Genomic DNA, 20638 nt, shown 5'->3' with positions numbered 1-20638 from the left:
GCAAACACACATTTCTATTGGTTAAACATGTCAACCCTTTCCAAATGAAATACATTTCAACCCTTCCCCCAATATGCCTTCTGCCTGTTACCATAGAAACAGGTCATGGAACACTGCACTGAGCACACAGGTCACAAGTTCAGCACACAATGTTGCTAAACAAGACAGCAAGTGTGCTTGACTTTTCAACATATCAGCTTATCATATATAGTGTTCCTTACAATCAGTTTTTGTTAACCAATAAGAATCATGCCTTTAAAAAACAGAAATATACACCCTACCTTTCAGTGTAGAAAGTTGCCATACAACCAATGATTTCTTGTCTTTTTTCAAATTTTTTTTCCTTGGATCCGCGCACCCAACGCGAGAGGATCTGTACACCAAATACGATAGAATGCGCACACCCTGCGCGCATTTCGCCGTTTTTTTTTTTTTTTTAAAGGGGGCCCCAGGGGGTCCTTCTGGGAGCCCCTAAGCACCTCTAGAGGGGCAGAGTATTTCCACTCTGCCCCCTTTATTTGTTTTACACACTTATTCCCCTTGCTTCTTCAGCCTCGCTTCTACCGAGGCAGAAAATGGCCACCAACAGTTCCTAGTTTCGAATGTAGACAGACACTCGACAGCCAATTAGGTCCTAACTATAACTATCTACTGGCGACCACACACAAGGTTGCCCCAGTTGAGGCGGCCACCACGGAGGACCTTCTGGCAATGAGGGCTCCGATCAGTTCAGCTCACCCACAGCCCGTTGCAGTATAATACGCGGCTCAGTGCGTTTCGGGAATCCGCCCTTGCTCACGAGCCTGAAACAATGCACAGATGGCAATCGTTCGTTTTCTCTCTGCTTTATTTTCAAATCTGTACCGCCCCTGTGGGCGTGTATTGGCGCCTATTATGGCGTATGCAGTTTGATGCACTGTGGTATTTGCAGTCAAAAATGGTAAGTATTACCCCCAGTGGGTTGGTGCCATTTGTCCGAATACAATTTCAATAAAATCCACAGTGGGTGAAAGGAAAGTGGAAAGCTGAGCCTCAGGATTACATCTCCCACTCGTTTGGAATACCTCCATTCCATGCTGACACTCGGCCTTTCCAAGTGCCTGGATCCGCTCAGACGCAGCGGGCCAACCTCGCGACAGGACAAGGCTGCTAATTAAATCCACACACAAGGTTGCCCCAGTTGAGGCGGCCACCACGGTGGACCTTCTGGCAATGAGGGCTCCGATCAGTTCAGCTCATCCACAGCCCTTTGCAGTACAATATGCGGCTCAACGCGTTTCGGGCCACCGCCCTTGCTCCCGAGCCTGAAAAATGCACAGATGGCAACCGTTAATTTTTTCTCTGCTTTATTTTCAAATCTGTCCCACCCGTGTGGCGTGTATTGGCACCAATTACGGCGTATGCAGTTTGATGCATTGTGGTATTTTCAGTTAGAAACGGCAAGTATTACCCCAGTGGGTTGGTGCCATTTGTCCGAATACAATTTCAATAAAATCCACAGTGGGTGAAAGGAAAGTGGAAAGCTGAGCCTCAGGATTACGTCTCCCACTTGTTTGGAATACCTCCATTGCATGCTGACACTCAGCCTTTCCAAGTGCCTGGATCCGCTCAGACACGGCGGGCCACCCTCGCGACCGGACAACGCCGCTAATTAAATCCACACACAAGGTTGCCCCAGTTGAGGGGGCCACCACGGAGGACCTTCTGGCAACGAGGACTCCGATCAGTTCAGCTCACCCACAGCCCTTTGCAGTACAATACGCGGCTCAACACATTTCGGGCCTCCGCCCTTGCTCACGAACCTGAAAAAATGCACAGATGGCATATATATATATATGCGGCTGGCCTAGCCGCGAAGATGCCCCACTGCTTGCTGAGCAGGTCCTGAGTGCTTGGAGATGAGAGCACTTGTGGAACGGTGGGGGCCTGAGCCACAGGGACATATTTGTGGGTTTGCAGTGGGGAAGGCATGGCTTCTCACCCAACCGGGTTTATATTTTTTCGAATGGAGGTGGCGGAATCCACTTGGTTAATGAACTTTACAAGCCGGGAGGTGAATATCAACTACGACGACCAGCATGCTCCTGCTGCCGCCCACAGGGGTGGGGCTTGTTAACGAATAAATTAGATGTTCTTACTAATCCGCCTCCTGTATTGTATGCTTGATTCCGGTCCAGGGAAGACATGGCTTGGCAGTTCGGGCTGGACTGTTCCCATGAGGCACAGGGTCAAGACTGATTTGCATATCGCCATGTCTGAACTGGGGTGGCGTAGTGGGCAAAAGAACGATGGATTTAACCCAGATCTCTTAACTGGGGGAGAATGTCTGCATTGTCAGCATTCCGTCCATCATTTGTTTGTTGTAACGCTTTTCGCCCTGAGTGGGATGGGTATGCCCAGACGTGGGTCCCGTGCTCACTACGCCACTGGAGTCAAGCTATCCTGGCTGATGGCGGCTGATAGCAAGAAACCGGTCTTAGGATGCTTGATTCCGGTCCAGGGAAGACATGGCTTGGCAGTTCGGGCTGGACTGTTACCATGAGGCACAGGGTCAAGACTGATTTGCATATGGCCATGTCTGAACTGTGGTGGCGTAGTGGGCAAAAGAACGATGGATTTAACCCAGATCTCTTGACTGGGGGGAATGTCTGCATTGTCAGCATTCCGTCCATCATTTGTTTGTTGTAACGCTTTTCGCCCTGAGTGGGATGGGTATGCCCAGACGCGGGTCCCGTGCTCACTACGCCACTGGAGTCAAGCTATCCTGGCTGATGACGGCTGATAGCCAGAAACCGGTCCTAGGATGCTTGATTCCGGTCCAGGGAAGACATGGCTTGGCAGTTCGGGCTGGACTGTTCCCATGAGGCACAGGGTCAAGACTGATTTGCATATGGCCATGTCTGAACTGGGGTGGCGTAGTGGGCAAAAGAACGATGGATTTAACCCAGATCTCTTGACTGGGGGAGAATGTCTGCATTGTCAGCATTCCGTCCATCATTTGTTTGTTGTAACGCTTTTCGCCCTGAGTGGGATGGGTATGCCCAGACGTGGGTCCCGTGCTCACTACGCCACTGGAGTCAAGCTATCCTGGCTGATGACGGCTGATAGCCAGAAACCGGTCCTAGGATGCTTGATTCCGGTCCAGGGAAGACATAGCTTGGCAGTTCGGGCTGGACTGTTCCCATGAGGCACAGGGTCAAGACTGATTTGCATATGGCCATGTCTGAACTGGGGTGGCGTAGTGGGCAAAAGAACGATGGATTTAACCCAGATCTCTTGACTGGGGGAGAATGTCTGCATTGTCAGCATTCCGTCCATCATTTGTTTGTTGTAACGCTTTTCGCCCTGAGTGGGATGGGTATGCCCAGACGTGGGTCCCGTGCTCACTACGCCACTGGAGTCAAGCTATCCTGGCTGATGACGGCTGATAGCCAGAAACCGGTCCTAGGATGCTTGATTCAGGTCCAGGGAAGACATGGCTTGGCAGTTCGGGCTGGACTGTTCCCATGAGGCACAGGGTCAAGACTGATTTGCATATGGCCATGTCTGAACTGGGGTGGCGTAGTGTGCAAAAGAACGATGGATTTAACCCAGATCTCTTGACTGGGGGAGAATGTCTGCATTGTCAGCATTCCGTCCATCATTTGTTTGTTGTAACGCTTTTCGCCCTGAGTGGGATGGGTATGCCCAGACGTGGGTCCCGTGCTCACTACGCCACTGGAGTCAAGCTATCCTGGCTGATGACGGCTGATAGCCAGAAACCGGTCCTAGGATGCTTGATTCCGGTCCAGGGAAGACATGGCTTGGCAGTTCGGGCTGGACTGTTCCCATGAGGCACAGGGTCAAGACTGATTTGCATATGGCCATGTCTGAACTGGGGTGGCGTAGTGTGCAAAAGAACGATGGATTTAACCCAGATCTCTTGACTGGGGGAGAATGTCTGCATTGTCAGCATTCCGTCCATCATTTGTTTGTTGTAACGCTTTTCGCCCTGAGTGGGATGGGTATGCCCAGACGTGGGTCCCGTGCTCACTACGCCACTGGAGTCAAGCTATCCTGGCTGATGACGGCTGATAGCCAGAAACCGGTCCTAGGATGCTTGATTCCGGTCCAGGGAAGACATGGCTTGGCAGTTCGGGCTGGACTGTTCCCATGAGGCACAGGGTCAAGACTGATTTGCATATGGCCATGTCTGAACTGGGGTGGCGTAGTGGGCAAAAGAACGATGGATTTAACCCAGATCTCTTGACTGGGGGAGAATGTCTGCATTGTCAGCATTCCGTCCATCATTTGTTTGTTGTAACGCTTTTTGCCCTGAGTGGGATGTGTATGCCCAGACGTGGGTCCCGTGCTCACTACGCCACTGGAGTCAAGCTATCCTGGCTGATGACGGCTGATAGCCAGAAACCGGTCCTAGGATGCTTGATTCCGGTCCAGGGAAGACATGGCTTGGCAGTTCGGGCTGGACTGTTCCCATGAGGCACAGGGTCAAGACTGATTTGCATATGGCCATGTCTGAACTGGGGTGGCGTAGTGTGCAAAAGAACGATGGATTTAACCCAGATCTCTTGACTGGGGGAGAATGTCTGCATTGTCAGCATTCCGTCCATCATTTGTTTGTTGTAACGCTTTTCGCCCTGAGTGGGATGGGTATGCCCAGACGTGGGTCCCGTGCTCACTACGCCACTGGAGTCAAGCTATCCTGGCTGATGACGGCTGATAGCCAGAAACCGGTCCTAGGATGCTTGATTCCGGTCCAGGGAAGACATGGCTTGGCAGTTCGGGCTGGACTGTTCCCATGAGGCACAGGGTCAAGACTGATTTGCATATGGCCATGTCTGAACTGGGGTGGCGTAGTGGGCAAAAGAACGATGGATTTAACCCAGATCTCTTGACTGGGGGAGAATGTCTGCATTGTCAGCATTCCGTCCATCATTTGTTTGTTGTAACGCTTCCTGTATTCTAGCCAGCCAGTGATCAAGAGCGTAATGCTCGAAACGCGTATGGCAATTGGGAGGACTGCGTCTCTCTGTGAGCTCTACTACCTGTGAAGTTGTGTGCTGTAACCTCCCGTGTGTGGCGTCTTTGTTGGAGGCAACTCTGGTGTGATATATATATATATATATATATATATATATATATATATATATATATATACTACTTAAGCAGGGCATATCTGGGTGAAAGAGGAACCTGTGGGCAAGCATTTTCGTGGTATGAAAAGCATTATGTTCTGTTCACCATATGATTCCTACTAAACCTAAATAGTTTTACCCTGCATTTTTAGAGTGTGTCAAATGATGTCAATTATATGTGGTCCAGGGTCTAAAACTGTATCTAGGGGGGCCATGAACTGTGTACCAGGAGGGACTACCAGCCCCAAATTTCCACAGAGCTAGGAGGAGTCCTGCTACATTGTTTTGCATCTGTTGCCAGCACGTATTAGCCCATAAGGAGTCCCGCTTTGCTGAACTTGCTCAGGCAAATCCTGGGCCAAGGGCGGGCTCGTCCTGTGCCCATCAGCGCCAGGAGGAGACTGGGCAGGGCCAACATCCTTGGCTCTGTGTTTGGACCTTGCAGTGACATTGTTAGAAATCTTGAGCAAAGGTATATTTATTCCTTCTCTTGCTGGCCCTTCTCCCTGGTAAAAGACCCAAGGTGACTCTAAATTTTCATTATTGTAACTTACTATCAGTTTTAATACAATTGGATGCTGACCAGATTGCTAGGTTCTCCCATTGGTTTGTGAAGTAGCACTGGACAAATTCCCATCCTTGCGGTTTATTTGTTGATTTGTGCATCTTTTTTTCTGAAAAGCCGCATTTGACCCATTATAGCAGTGAAAAAATGAAGGGCTCCTGCTGGTCATAGCAAGGTCTAGCCCATCTAAGCGGGTCTCACTGGCCGCCCATGTAGAGGGAGGATCTGTGCACATGCTCCTTTGTTTTTATTTTTGCCTGTTTCTGTTTGGGAATTTAGATCAGGAGGGAGTAAGATCTCGCCCAGTTGTGCTTTAGGCGGGGTGTTGATTGCAATCTGCCTTTACTATAACTGCTATTTTGTATTTGATATATTTTCTCTTTTCTTCTTCTTGATGTCAAATTGTGGCTCTAGCCCCTGAGTTTAATCAAAAAGGACAAGCGGAAAGCCACAAAAAGGCTCCTCATTGCTATGTCCCCTGCCTAGAGTACCTCATTAGAATGAATGATCCATGGAGCTATGGGGGTTATTAGCACTGAGATTGAGCTTGCTGAACGCCACATGTCTCTCCAGCCCTGGGTCTTCCTAGTACAGAACTCTATATCTCTACCACGTTATCCAGGTTTAACAAATAGACTTTGTCTATTTTAGTTACCTCCAATTCAAGTAATACTGTAACTAATACTGCATTCACCCTAGAGACACATACCAGTGGAGCAGCCAAAAAAGGGAGGGAGACTTCAGAAAGTTAAGCAGCCAGCAGCACACAAAGGCAAAGTACCCTCTCAATATTATGAATCCCCACTTGGTATTGTTAAGCATACATCCCAGGGAACCTGTAAAGGGGGGCTCATCATCTTTTAAATCCAAGTTTAAAGACCAAAATCTTGTAGAGCGAGTGTCTTAAGTCAGGGAGCTCAATCAGTGTGAACTACTCACCCTTATTTGCGCCTGGATGGAAGCCATCAAGAAGCAGTTGAGCCTTCTTAAGCAGGCTCAAGATAAATTAGCATCATTTTATACCACAGCGAATAGGTATCTCAGAGCCATCCATGGAATGACAGCTGAGGAGCATCCCATTACTAGCAGACAAGAGTCCATATCCCAGACCCCTCTTCCCAGCAGGAGCGGCCAGGAACTGTTCATATACCAGCCAGAATTACATGCAATCAATATAGCAGAAAATTCTTCCAAAGGACTGCACCTCTGTGTTATTTTGGGATCTGGTGATCCCCAGAGGAGTCCTGCCCAACCAATAGTGATTCTTCCTCCAGCATCTTGTCCTTATGTTGTGATTTTAACCAGAGTCCCAAAACTGCACAAAGTGCAAACAGTGACATTTGAAGAGCTTTCCATCTAAAACACTGGGATGGTTAGTGCAGCACAGAGAATTTTCTCTCATGCACTCTACACAACCTCTTCACAAGAAGTCTTGCTTAGATTAGATTGGGCAGGGTGGACAGAGAGAGAGATTGTGTGATTAGTAATTTTAGATTCCCTATCTTGGCCCCAAGAGTGTTTTTTGGTTGTGCTGGTACACATCCCTAAGTCAAGAGCCAGATTGAACCTTAAGTCCGAGGTTATTTCTACAGGCCCAGAATTCAAATCCATCCGTCTTCCTGCCAACAATCTTCAAGGTCATGTACACCTTTAGCTTCTGTTGGTCTTTCCCAGATGAAACTTGGTGATGGTTTCCTTGTCCCAACCCATAATAGCTTGGAATCCCTAGCAAAGGTAGACTGACTCATTGAGAAGGGCAGTATCCAATCTTAGTGCATTGGGGGTAGGTAATGGGGCTACCTTTGAATCCAGCCAGGAAAGGGATTTAACCTTACAAAGTTCACATAATTATCACAATATGTTCTCCAAATCGGTGGAAGCACACAGTCTATACAGTCACACTTTGTCATCAGTCGTACCTGTAGCAGATGTCGGAGCAGCTTCCCAGGCAAAGATTCTAACCTCATTTCATGGAATGTGGTGGGTTTGGCATCTAAATTAGCTAACTCAGAGTGGCAGGAATTTGCGAACCATTGTGACATTTGTCTCTTTCAAGAGACTTGGGGCTGCATTATGGAAGTCCCCGGGGGGCACAACAGGCATTTGCACCCGCTCTGCGTGCCCCCGGGGCACTTTAGTATTACGGAAGGGGGCGCCCACGCTTGTGCGTCCACTTCTGTAATACTGATAGTGCTGGTGCACATAAAGCGCCTGCGCTATCTTCAGAGGTCGTTCCCTTATTTGCATGGGGGCGTAGCCCCAAGCAAATGAGGAAAGCCCTTTGCATCTGCGCTTGCGTCATAATATAGTTGCGGGCGCAGAGGCAAAGAAGCTGTCAGGAATTCCACTGATAGTGGTCACTGTCAGTACGCCCCCTGAGAGCAGCCCTCTGGAGGGGGTCCCATTGACACCTCAGACATCCGCTAGCAGGCGGGTGCAGTCACTCTCTGCACCCGCCTGCAAGGGGATTTCTAATATCCCTTAAAAGTGCAAGCAGGTTGCTGACTGCACAGTGAAACCTGGAGCGGTTTCAAAACAGCCACTCTATTTTGCACATGAATGGGCAGCACAAGTTTGCGGATGCCCTGGGGGCTGCCTTGGTGGCCGTGCATTCCATGTGTGCACTTTCCCTGTATGCGCCTGGTGCACCTGTTTTAATGTGTGCCGGTGCAAAAAGGGAAAGTGCGCCCTTTACATATTAGGGTGCCTGGTCTTTACAGCCTCTCTATCATACAGGATATACTAACTTTTTCTTTAGGTAGGTCTTCAGGGGGACTGACAATCTGGGACCGAACTTCAATTATAGGTGCACTAAGAGAGGTTAAGGTGAACTCTCCAGATTTTCTCTGTCTTAGCTTAACTACATCCTCGGATGCAATATATTATATTTATAATGTATACTTCAGACTCAAAGGGACCAAAAGGGAATCTTCAGATTTGGACCAACTAAATGAGCATTTAGCCTCACTTCCAAACTACGCAAGGAAATTTGTGAGGGGCGATTTCAGCTGCCAATCCGAACCCTGGAGCACAGATAGCCAGGTAATAATGGCTGATGAGGATACTGCTTGGTTCACCCCTGAATTAGAAATCCATCCTATTAAGAAATGGTCACCTATAGCAGTACAAATGAATGCCCTCATGTTAAATCAGGGATTAAGTGCCTGTAACAGGAGATCAATCTATGACAAGACAGGCAACCATACCTTTAATAGGATTAATCATTTGAGTCTAATTGATTATATAATGCTGGATGTAAAACTATGGCCTCCCATATTTGACATGATAGTGATCCCTCGATGTGAGAGTGATCACAATGCCCTGGCACTTAAGCTGAGTTTGTCTACTAGACTACAAGCTAATCATCAAGGAGAGCTAATCTGATTGAAGATTGAGAATCTCCAGTAATAAACGTAGGGTAACATGGAGTCGTCTGAAGCATTCTCAGGAGGGTATAAGTGAGATATTTAGATTGCTTGCAGATGGAATGGAGGATCTGCTACTGATGGGTCAGGCAGGGGGTTCTCTGTAATTCCCTTGGAGTGGTAGCAGTGTAGGTTGCTCCTCAAACTGAGAAACCATTACTACATTGATTCAGTGCATCCAGTACACAGGAAGTACCCATTGTCCTGGTATAACAAATCTTACAGAGACCAATCAATCAATCAATCAAAGACATTTCTAAAGCGCACTACATACCCGTAGGGTCTCAAGGCGCTGGGGGTAGGGGGGGTGCCGCTACTGCTCGAACAGCCAGGTCTTCAGCTTCTTCCTGAAGGAGAGGTGGTCTTGGGTCAGGCGCAGGTCGGTCGGGAGGGAGTTCCAGGTCTTGGCGGCCAGGTAGGAGAAGGACCTTCCTCCTGTAGTCGCTCTTCGGATGCCCGGGACCGCGGCGAGGGCGTGGTTGGCTGACCGGAGGTGGCGTTTGGGAGCGTAGAAGTTGATTCGGCTGTTGAGGTAGCTCGGGCCTTGGTCGTGTAGGGCTTTGTGTGCGTGGGTGAGGAGGCGGAAGGTGATTCTTTTGTTGACGGGGAGCCAGTGTAGGTCTCTCAGATGTCCGGAGATGTGGCTGGTTCGTGGGATGTCGAGGATGAGTCTGGCTGAGGCGTTCTGGATCCGCTGGAGTCTCTTCTGGAGCTTGGCGGTGGTACCGGCGTAGAGGGCGTTGCCGTAGTCCAGTCGGCTAGTGACGAGGGCCTGGGTGACTGTCTTCCTGGTCTCGGTGGGGATCCACCAGAAGATCTTCCGTAGCATGCGTAGGATGTTGAAGCACGCCGAGGAGACGTTGTTGACTTGTCTGGTCATGGAGAGGGAGGAGTCCAGGACGAAGCCCAGGTTGCGTGCATGGTCTGTCGGTTTGGGTGCGGTGCCCAGGGCGGGAGGCCACCAGGAGTCGTCCCAGGCGGAGGGTGAAGAGCCCAGGATGAGGACCTCCGTCTTGTCTGAGTTCAGTTTCAGGCGGCTGGTCGTCATCCACTCGGCTACCTCTTTCATCCCTTCGTGCAGGTTGGCTCTTGTGGCGGCGGGGTCGTTGGTCAGGGAGAGGATCAGCTGGGTGTCGTCGGCGTAGGAGATTATGCTGAGGTTGTGTTGGCGTGCGATGGCCGCGAGGGGGCTCATGTAGACGTTGAAGAGGGTGGGGCTCAGCGAGGATCCTTGGGGGACGCCACAGATGACTTCGGTGGCCTCTGACTTGTACGGTGGTAGGCGGACTCTCTGTGTTCTTCCGTCGAGGAAGGAGATGATCCATTCCAGAGCCTTGTCCTGGATTCCGACGTTGCTGAGGCGCTGTACTAGGGTGCGGTGGCAGACAGTGTCGAATGCCGCGGAGAGGTCTAGGAGGATGAGGGCCGCTGTTTCTCCGTTGTCCATCAGGGCTCGGATGTCATCGGTGGCGGCGATGAGGGCGGTCTCGGTGCTGTGGTTGGCTCGGAAGCCAGACTGTGAGGGGTCGAGGGATCCATTCGTCTCGAGGAAGGCGGCCAGCTGCTTGTTGACGGTCTTCTCGATGACTTTGGCTGGAAACGGGAGGAGCGAGATGGGGCGGTAGTTCTTGAGTTCGGTGGGGTCCGCTGTGGGTTTCTTGAGTAGAGCGCTGAGTTCGGCGTGCTTCCAGCTCTCGGGGAAGGTGGCGGTGTCGAAGGATGTGTTGATGATGTCTCGCAGGTGGGGTGCAATGACAGCGTCGGCCTTGTTGAAGACGTGGTGAGGGCAGGGGTCGGTCGGTGATCCGGAGTGGATGGAGTTCATCGTGCGGATGGTGTCTTCGGTGCTGATCGGGGTCCAGGCGTGGAGGGTGGTGGTGGGGGGTGGTTGTTCTGTCGTGGTGTGCGTTGGTTGGTTGTTGAAGCTGTTGTGTATGTCCGCGATCTTGTTGTGGAAGTATGAGGCGAGGGAGTTGCAGAGGTCTTGCGATGGGGTGATGTCGTTGTTTGCTGCGCTGGGGTTGGATAGCTCTTTCACGATGTTGAAGAGTTCCTTGCAGTTGTGTGCGTTGTTGTCCAGCCGGTCCTTGAATGCTGTTTTCTTGGCGGCGCGGATCAGCTGGTGGTGCTTCCGGGTGGCAAGCTTGAAGGAGGTTCTGTTGTCCGGTGTAGGTTCCCTTCTCCAGACTTTCTCGAGGGCTCGGCAGTTCTTCTTGGAGCTCTTGAGTTCGTCGGTGAACCATGGGGCTTTCTTGCTGCCGGGTCTGCTGGGCGGGGTCCTCAGCGGGGCGAGCTCGTCCGCGCAGTTGCTGATCCACTTCGTGAGGTTGTCGGCGGCCTGGCTGGGGTTCGCTGAGCTGGCAGGAGGGTGCTGGCTCAGGGAGGTGGCGAGCTGGTCGGCTGTGATCTTGTTCCAGCTTCTGCGGGCAGCCTGTTGCTGGTGGTGGTGGGTCGTCGTTCTTTTGAAGGTGAAGTGGACGCAGCTGTGGTCCGTCCATTGAAGCTCTGTGGCGTGGCTGAAGTCGATGTCTGTGCAGGAAGAGAAGACTGCGTCGAGTGTGTGTCCGGCGAGGTGGGTGGGGGTGGACACCAGCTGCTTGAGTCCAAGATTGGCGAGGTTGTCGAGCAGGGAGACGACAAGACTCATTTGGTTCTTGCAATTAAAAAGCAAGATAGAATCCTAATCCGGGTCACCCGAAGATGTTATAGAAAATGCTATCTACTGCCAAATAGGATTGGGGAATGGGACCTGGGATGATTTATTACAGGCTGCCAGAGCAAATGGTCAGTTAATATTTTGGAACTTTGTGTCATCGTGCAGCAAGGATGGGTTCTGTACTATAGAAAATAACATAGCAGCAAGTGATTGGGTCACACGTTTTTCTGGCCTTTACACGCAGCAGGTGGAAACGCAGGGGGACACGTGTAAACTATTGCTTTTTGGGGTTATTACCTGACCCATGGAGTGGGAGGGGGTGAGGTTGTCTTTTTAAACTGCCATTTTTTTGACCTGGCAAAGTAAATCTTTTGCCAGGCCCAAACCTTCCTTCTTCAATAAATATATCACCCCTAAGGTAGGCCCTTTACAGTCTCAGGTGCAGGGTGCAGTATATTTAAAAAGTTGGACATGTACTTATACGTTTTACATGTCCTGATAGTCAAAACTCTTAAATTCATTTTTCACTACTGCAAGGCCTACCCCTCCCATAGGATAACATTAGAGTTGCCTTATTACATTTTATAAGTATAATTTCCACATGGGAGGAGATACCGGTTTATGTTTGGTGTCTCTAGAATCTAAATTTAAAATCCTAACTTGTGGTGAAGTCAGATTTTAAATTGTGATTCTGAAAATGCCACTTTTGGAAAGTTGGAATTTTCTTGCCTTAGCCATTTTGTGCCTGTACCCTGTCTTGGTTCACATTACTGGGAGTAACTGACAGTTAGACTTTCGAAATTCCTCCCAGACAGTCACACCATAGTAGGATTAGGTGTGCCTGAATGGGCCATCTGCTGGCAGGATAGGGGCAGAGCTTAGCACAGCCTTACTTGGAACTGAACAGCCTGTGCTCTGCCTTCACACAAAGTGCCTAACGACCCACATTGTTTTTGCAGTCAGCTTGGAGCCAGGGCTGGGGAGGTAGGAAATTCCATGCCCTTCAAAGACACTGCCTAGAAGTTTCCCCCGTGTATACACACTTAGAGAAAAAGGGGGGACAAGGAGCAAACAAGTAGGAAAGGAAGGAGGTCCTGTACCGGTGCTCCTGAAATTAGTACACGTACAAGGTAAGGTAACAGTTCCTAAAGAAAACAATGCCAGTATGGTCTACTGTGCGAAGAGGGAGATAGAGGGCGGGGGAAAGTGGCGGATGAGGTTCGAGAGTGATGGTGATCGAGAGTGATGGTGCCTCCAGAGTCGCCGGCGACTCTGGAGGCACCCTAGGTTACCGCAGTGAACTTCCAGGGCAGATCTGTAGCCCCCGCCCCAGATGGTCAAGACCCGGCACAGCGTGGACCCAGACTTTTGCGGGTTCGACGTCAAGGACACGAATAATCCGTGATCCTTCTATTTATCTATTTTCTATTTTTTGTTTTTGGGATTACAGAATACTTTCCCCTTTTTGTCTGAATCCCATCCCTTACTTTTTAGTCACCACGTTGGTCCTGACGAAGCGCTAGGATCCACTAGGGACCGCCAACAGCGCGAAACATGTTGACCACTACCCACACTCCCTCTCTCTCACTTTAACCCTCGCTCCAACGGGTCGAGAGCAGTGGGACGTATCTACATCTTTTTCCCCTACTCAGAATGTTTATTTAACATTATCCCCCGTTACTTTTAGTAGATCTTTTGGACCCACCAATAAATAGCTAGGGTACCATTAGGTCTTTTTAGCTCCATCACTACACCCCCCTTTCCCCACACACCCGCACGCACAACTACGGCGACTCCACCAAAAGAACTCCGACAGAGAGCCCTTTCGAGGGCCCGTGAGGGACTGCAGCGCCACCCCCACGAGGAGCACCGCCCGATGATGATGCTTTGCACCCGCAAGGGTGTGTGAGGGCACTTCTAGTACCATCCAGGAGTTTCTGGTCTCCATTACACCATCACTCTCGAACCTCATCCGCCACTTTCCCCCGCCCTCTATCTCCCTCTTCGCACAGTAGACCATACTGGCATTGTTTTCTTTAGGAACTGTTACCTTACCTTGTACGTGTAGAAGTTTCCCCCACCTTCCAGAACCAAGGCACCAGTGTATAAAAGAAGCACCTCAGACACCAACTTTTATGTACATTATTGGACCTGTGGGTACTCTGCCAGAAAGAAGGACTGCTGTGCTGCTACAAGGACTGCTACTCTGCTGGACGGCTACTCTGAAGGAGCTACTGCCCTGCTGTTGTGATCTGCTGCCTGCTGCCCTCTTGCCTCTGGAAGAAGAACTGGATCTGTAACCCATCTTAAACCCAGGACCCCAGAGTGGGTCAAAGGGCTCGTCTGCTGGCCTCCTGACCTTAGCCTCAGGTACATCAAAGGCTCCCCAAGAGCTCCTGGACCCATCTGCAGTAGGTTTCCAACCCCCAAATTGTGCCCCTTAGGTCCTGGAGCCTTGGTGTGGCTCAGCGGGCTCTAAATTCAAGCTTTAGGGCTCTTTGTGACCGCGAATAGGCCTGTTCGCACTGGAAACTCACTCAGAAAATCAACAGAAGCCACCACCAGGCACCAGGCAGCCTATTCACACAGCAAGTGTCGATCACCCATATGGACAGCCAACGTGAAGCACCAGCCTTCCCATTCATGGCGCCTGGCCTGCTACTAGTGCCATGCCTTCCACCGCCCAGGACGGTCTCCTTGCTCCCCGTGACCCTCTCCAGTGTGAATGGGACTCTTGGCAGAAAACTTGAGACGGTAAACCTTTAGCGGGACTAATCTGGGGCTATATCGGACTTTTGAATTTGATCCAGTCCAGAGCAAGCAGATTGCCATAGTTGGCGCTTTATGCTTTTAGGCCCTATATTGCAGTTTATTCTTTAAAAATTAATAACTCCAGTTTTACTGATTGTGATTTGTTTGGTTTTGGTATTGTTGTAGTTATTACATTTTACTCCATCGGTCTAACTTGGTGTGGTGTTTTCACTGTTTTATTGTTTGAAGTGTTGCACAAATACTTTACACATTGCCTCTAAGTTAAGCCTGACTGTTCTCTGCTAAGTTATCAGGGGGTGAGCACACGTTAATTTAGGGCTTGCTTGTGCCTTATCTTTACTAGGATTGTGGTTGATGCCTTCCAGGGCTGAAACTCCAGTCAATCAGTAACCTAATTTCTTACAATGGCCCAATAATAAATTTGTGGAAATATTAGCATGGATTAGACAGTTAAACTGTTTGGTGTTAAAGAGCACCTGCTGCACAGCTACTCCGATTGCTCAGTTCTTCAGCTGTCAAGCTGTTTTCCTGGCTATGTAGATGGTCTGTGAGCTAGTATGTGGGTCCAGTATTAGATCTGTGATGCTAGTCTAAAGGTTTATCCCGGGTACTATGGTGTTTGCTTATTCTTAGTGGCAATGGTGTGTGGCCAGGCTGGAAAGCCAGTCTTTTTAAAATCAGTGGCTAGTTACTCAGTGGCACGATTGTCAGTTGGAGAGTGATCCATTCTAGTCACACATCTACACACAAGCACAATAACACATTTCCCATCACATACATCTAAGTCAAAGTGGTACTCTGTGTGCCCAGGACATGTAAATTAAAGGAATGTTGCTAGTGGGTCTGCAGCACTTATTATGCCACTCACATAAGTAGCTCTTGAGACATGTCTCCGGCCTACCATTGCAGCCTGTGTATGCAGTTTGAAACTGGCATTTCGACGTGACAAAATAAACCCTTTGCAGGCCCAAACCTTCCGTTTTAATACATATAAGTAACCCCTAAGGAAGGCCCCAAACAGCCCACAGGGTAGGGTGCCATATTGTTAAAAAGTAGGATGGGTACTTTTTGGTTTCACATGTCCTAATAGTGAACAGCTATTAAATTTGTTTTTCACTAATACAAGGCCTGCCTCTCCAATAAGATAACATTGGAGTTAACGTATTACATTTAACAAGGATATCTTCCAAATGGGATCAGGTAAGCAGTTCATGTTTGGTGTCTTTGGAATTGTAATAAAACATCCTATTTTATGGTAAAATAAGATTTTGAATTGCAATTTTGAAAATACCGCTTTAAGAAAGTTGGTATTTTCATGTCCTAGCCATTTAGTGCCTGCAGCCTGTCTCTGGGTCACATGACTATGTGTAGTTGGCAATTGGTCTTTGTGTATTCCTCCTAGACAGCCACACACAATAGAGAGCTTAAGTGTGCCTGGAAGGGCCATCACGGGCAGGATGAGAGAGCGGAGTTAGGCACAGCCCCCCTTACACCAGAGTTGTCAATGATAGTCAAAGAAGGTAATTGATGAAGTTTTCCAAGGGCAGTTTATTCACTTGGTATACCAATAAAATAAATCTGTTAATAGATCAATGAACTTAAGGTGTTCAAGTCACCACTGACACAATTGCAAGATAAGTTTACATAATCATGCCTCTAGAAATCAAAAGAAGTTAGTCCTAATTAGAGGTGTAAGCTGAATTGAGGAGAGCAAGATCTTAAGCTAAGTAAAAAGCACATAGATTGCATCTATATTGTGTTGAGCTTAGAAAGGTTTTTAAAAGTAAATCTTTGGAGATTGTATAACAATGTTGGAACTAATTTACATGAGGCTATGCTAATTGAAGATCCAAAAGCTCAATCTCTGCGTCGATTTGTAAAGCAGTATTGGTTATTTCCTTCTTTCTAGGGACAATATTTGGTAAATGCAGTTTCCAGTTCATGCTATTGTAAATGGTTAATCCCAGATGTGGATCATTTAATATGGGATCAGCTGTGACTGCTGTGCTTTCTTGAGGCATGCTGTTGGAAATGTAGCTCCTAATGACACAAAGACTGCTTATTGTGTTGTATTGTAATTGCATTGTAATTGCATTTATATAGCGCTTACTACGCCTGACGAGGCATTGAAGAGCTTTTTCGGCAAGTAGCATGCTACTCTGGAACCCATAAAAGATTAGTGTTGAATTAGCACAGTGAAATATGAAAGTAATTTGAGTGGTGGATAGGTTAGTCAGTTATTTGGATTCAGAAGGATAGTGAAAGGATAGTAGAAGGAAAAAAGTTTTGTATTTATATAGTGCTTTTTACCCCTGATGGGGTGTTGAAGCGCTTTGTTGGCGAGTAGCACGCTACTCCGGAACCCATAAAGGATTAGTGGTGAATTAGTATAGTGAAATTTAAAATAATTTGAGTGGTGGATATTAGTCAGTTATTTGAATTGAGAAGGATAACCGAAGTATAGAAGAGGGAAAAAGGTTTGCATTTATAAAGCGCTTGTTAACACTGATGGGGTGTTGAAGCGCTTTTCTGGTAAAAAGCATGCCACTCCTGAACCCATAAAGGATTAGGGCCCGATTCACAGAACTAACTTAAGACAACATCCTAAACTTACTACTTTTGGTATTCACAGAAGTTAGGATTTTGTCTTAAGTTTGTCTTAAGACAGACTTAGGACAGACTTAAGACAGACTTAAGACAGACTTAAGACAGACTTAAGACAAACTTAAGACAGACTTAAGTTAGGATTTTGTCTTAAGTTTGTCTTAAGTCTGTCTTAAGTCTGTCTTAAGTCTGTCTTAAGTCTGTCTTAAGTTTGTCTTAAGTTTGTCTTAAGTCTGTCTTAAGTTTGTCTTAAGTCAAACTTAGGACAAAATCCTAACTTCTGTGAATACCATAAGTAGTAAGTTTAGGATTTTGTCTTAAGTTAGTTCTGTGAATCGGGCCCTTAGTGTTGAATTAGTTTAGCGAAATATGCTTATGTCACAAATTCATCATGCTAACCATTAGAAGAGATCCTATTATGATATGCAGTGGGTGTTAAGGACTGAAAGGTGCAACGTTCATGACTTTCCTGGAGAAAAAGAGTGAAGGTCATGTTTTGATATGTTAGAGTAGCTGTTTCCAGGGAATGGATGTCTCGTCTGAGAAACACCTGCTGCCAGTCCTGTAAATTTGGATTTGATGTTGATGAGATTGTGAAGCTGTGAATGTAGGTGATTATATACTTGTATAGGGATGGAGCCCTAGCCAGGCATTATATAGAAGAGGTACAACATTTTAATACTATATGTTAAACCTGACTGGGATATGAAAGAGATAGAAAATGCTTCTCATTAATGAAATAATTGTTTTCTACTTCTAGTCCTATTATTGTTCAGGATTTTAGCATACGTGGTATTGTCCTAGCCAAGGTGTGAATTGATAACCCTCCCCTCCCCCGCTAGAGTGGTCAGGGAGATACAGAAAAGGACTATGTAGAAACACCTGAATTAACAAATCTCCTTTCATCACAAACCACATTGGGAGATCAACTCTAGTTTTTCCATCACTAACAAACTCAAGGTATTTGGAAAAAAGCTGCAAAAAAGACTAGGTGTGAGTAGGAGGATGCGGTAGTGTGTGGGGATGAAGGGAGGCGGCCAGGTTGTGGCGGCCCATCAGAGTGGTTGCTTCTTGAACCTCATTCACCTGGATTATAGCTCGTGCCCATCCACACTTTTAGAAACCCTCAGCACCATGGAGAAGGCTGTAAAAGTTTGCCATGGGCTAAGGACGTACAAATGTCCATAACGTAGGTCTGAATCGTGAGGTGGCGTCCCTACAAGATCCCCTGTAATAGGGGGCATTTATAAAAGATGAGAGATAAGAGCAGAAAGCCTTCTGGGAATTTACATGTGTTTTTACTGTTCTGCATGGGAGTAGCCAGTTTGCCACATTTTCTGTACCAAATAAGGACTTGAACCATTCCCGTGATGGGCTCGTGGACGCCATTTCCACTGCCACGTGGTCAGAGAAAGTGCCATGACTGATAGATCCGTAGTCCAGTTATCAGTTGATGTAGAGAGCTTAATTTACCCCTTACGTAGACCCCCTTGGCGACGCCATAGTGGGCACACAGGTTAAATGACATGAGAAGAATTTTTGTTAGCCACATTCCACATGCCTCTTGCCTTTGACGTTCTAGCTTAATGCCAAAAGGATCATCGGGAAATCAGATGGCCCGTATCTGGGATGCAATACGTCACAGATTCTTTCCTGATAAATCTGTATCGCCCAATGTCCCGCCTCTAAAGGTGTGTTCTGGGTACCTGGCAGCACCCTTCTTCCCAGGCAGGCCGGTCGAGCGAGATCTGAGTCAGGCTCCGCCAAAGGGAGGAGGCTCTCCCCTCACACACCCAAAAGGAACCTGGAGCACCCGAGACACACACTCATGATGTCCCAGAAACCTCCGCTTGCACAGACAGGTTGTAAAACCGACAGAGAGGTGCCCTTTGTACGAAGCCGGCCCCGCCCTTCTTTCGAGCTATTTTTATTATATTTTTTTATACTTTGCAAGTTGCTGCTAATAGACAAGTTACAGTTAAGCAGTGACAGGGTTGGAGTTGGAGATAAGAAGAAAAAAAATCAGTCACGTGACCTGCAAGCAGCAGCCACCAGGGTGAAGGTGCAGCAACAGCCACCAAGGCAGGGGGTCAAGGGAACAGCAGCGTTTTCGCCCATCCCTCCTCACAGGACACCGCAGATCCTCCGCAGGGGTGTTGCCTCTGTGTTTTGTTCTTGTTGGCTTTGCACTTGTCGAATGGGGCGATCCCAGCACCAGCCGCTCTAAGGGAGGAAGCAGCGGAAACAGAAACCACACACACGCAGGTGAACTCGCTTGGCAGCGCTTCCAGAGCTCCCGACCGCCGCCGCCGCAATGTCTCTGAGCCGCAGGAACTGGTCTGCCCTCTCCAGGTAAGAGACCCGCGGTTAATGCGTAACTCTTGTAGACCCCCCTTCCCCTTGTCTTGGACGAGCCCGGGAGCATGGCATGGAAGTGGCTGCAGGTGGATTATATATGGGCGAAGAAGGGGGAGGGCGGAGGGGCTTTGTTGACAGCAGTGCTGAAGGTGTGCAGTTCATTTACCCGGACAAAAGAACACACGAAAAAAGTTCATTTTTGAGAGGCTGTGCGGCTCAGAAGTTGTATGCGGCGCTGTTGTTCTATATGTCAGAGAACTTCCAAAGTTAAATGTATAAGGGCGTGCGCTGTGCACGGGAGAGGAGGCAGCTCCCTTCACGCATGAATGAGCTGTTTGTGTTCGGATTTATTTATGTGGAGCAGCACTGAGGCTGCTTAACGAGCTGGACTTGGGGCTTGTTTCAATGAACGGTAACAAGGAAAGGCAGAAGGCGAACAGTGCAGCGGAGCAAAGCAGCGCATCTGCGAAACAGCACCGCGAGGCCTGGTGATCACCTCGCGCCTAAAGTAATCAATGCGTACCTAGGGGAATCGATGTGCGCCTGGAGTAATCAATGTGCACCTGGAGTAATCAATGTGCACCTGGAGTAATCAATCTTTGCCTGTAGTAATCAATGTGCACCTGGAGTAATCAATGTTTTCCTGTAGTAATCAATGTGCACCTGGAGTAATCAATGCATGCCTAGAGCACTCAATGTGCTTCTAGAGTAATCAATGTACGCCTGGAGTAATCAATGTTCGCCTGGAGTAATCAATGTTTGCCTGTAGTAATCAATGTGCACCTGGAGTAATCAATGCATGCCTAGAGCAATCAATGTGCTTCTAGAGTAATCAATGTTCGCCTGGAGTAATCAATGTGCCCCTGGATTATTCAATGCGTGCCTAGAGTAATCAATGCGTGCCTGGAGAAATCAATGCGTGCCGAGAGTAATCAATGCATGCCTAGAGTAATCAATGTGCTTCTAGAGTAATCAATGCTCGCCTGGAGTAATCAATGTGCCCCTGGATTATTCAATGCGTGCCTGGAGTAATCAATGCGTGCCAGGAGTAATCAATGTGTGCCGAGAGTAATCAATGTGTGCTTGTTCAAGTGGTGGCCACGGGGGCCAAGGTGATGGTTGA

The 20638-nt window shown here is 48.2% G+C and overlaps 1 protein-coding gene across 2 annotated transcripts in view; it reads left to right on the top strand.

Annotated features, from left to right (window-relative positions):
- Positions 1 to 18979: 18979 nt before the first annotated feature.
- Positions 18980 to 20638, top strand: part of LOC146859710 (uncharacterized) — a 296642-nt gene continuing 294983 nt past the window's right edge. Inside the window, exon 1 of one of the 2 annotated variants that reach the window (XM_085643456.1) lies at positions 18980 to 19509. In XM_085643456.1, the coding sequence (XP_085499582.1) occupies positions 19472 to 19509 (38 nt within the window). In that variant the 5' untranslated portion in view covers positions 18980 to 19471. The remainder of the gene's footprint in view (positions 19510 to 20638) is intronic. The other variant, XM_085643457.1, reaches the window with a different exon arrangement.

The sequence above is a fragment of the Triturus cristatus genome, chromosome 3_1 (assembly GCF_964204655.1).
Source record: "Triturus cristatus chromosome 3_1, aTriCri1.1, whole genome shotgun sequence".
NCBI classification, from domain to species: Eukaryota; Metazoa; Chordata; class Amphibia; order Caudata; family Salamandridae; genus Triturus; species Triturus cristatus.
This window is presented reverse-complemented; position numbering and strand designations above follow the sequence as displayed.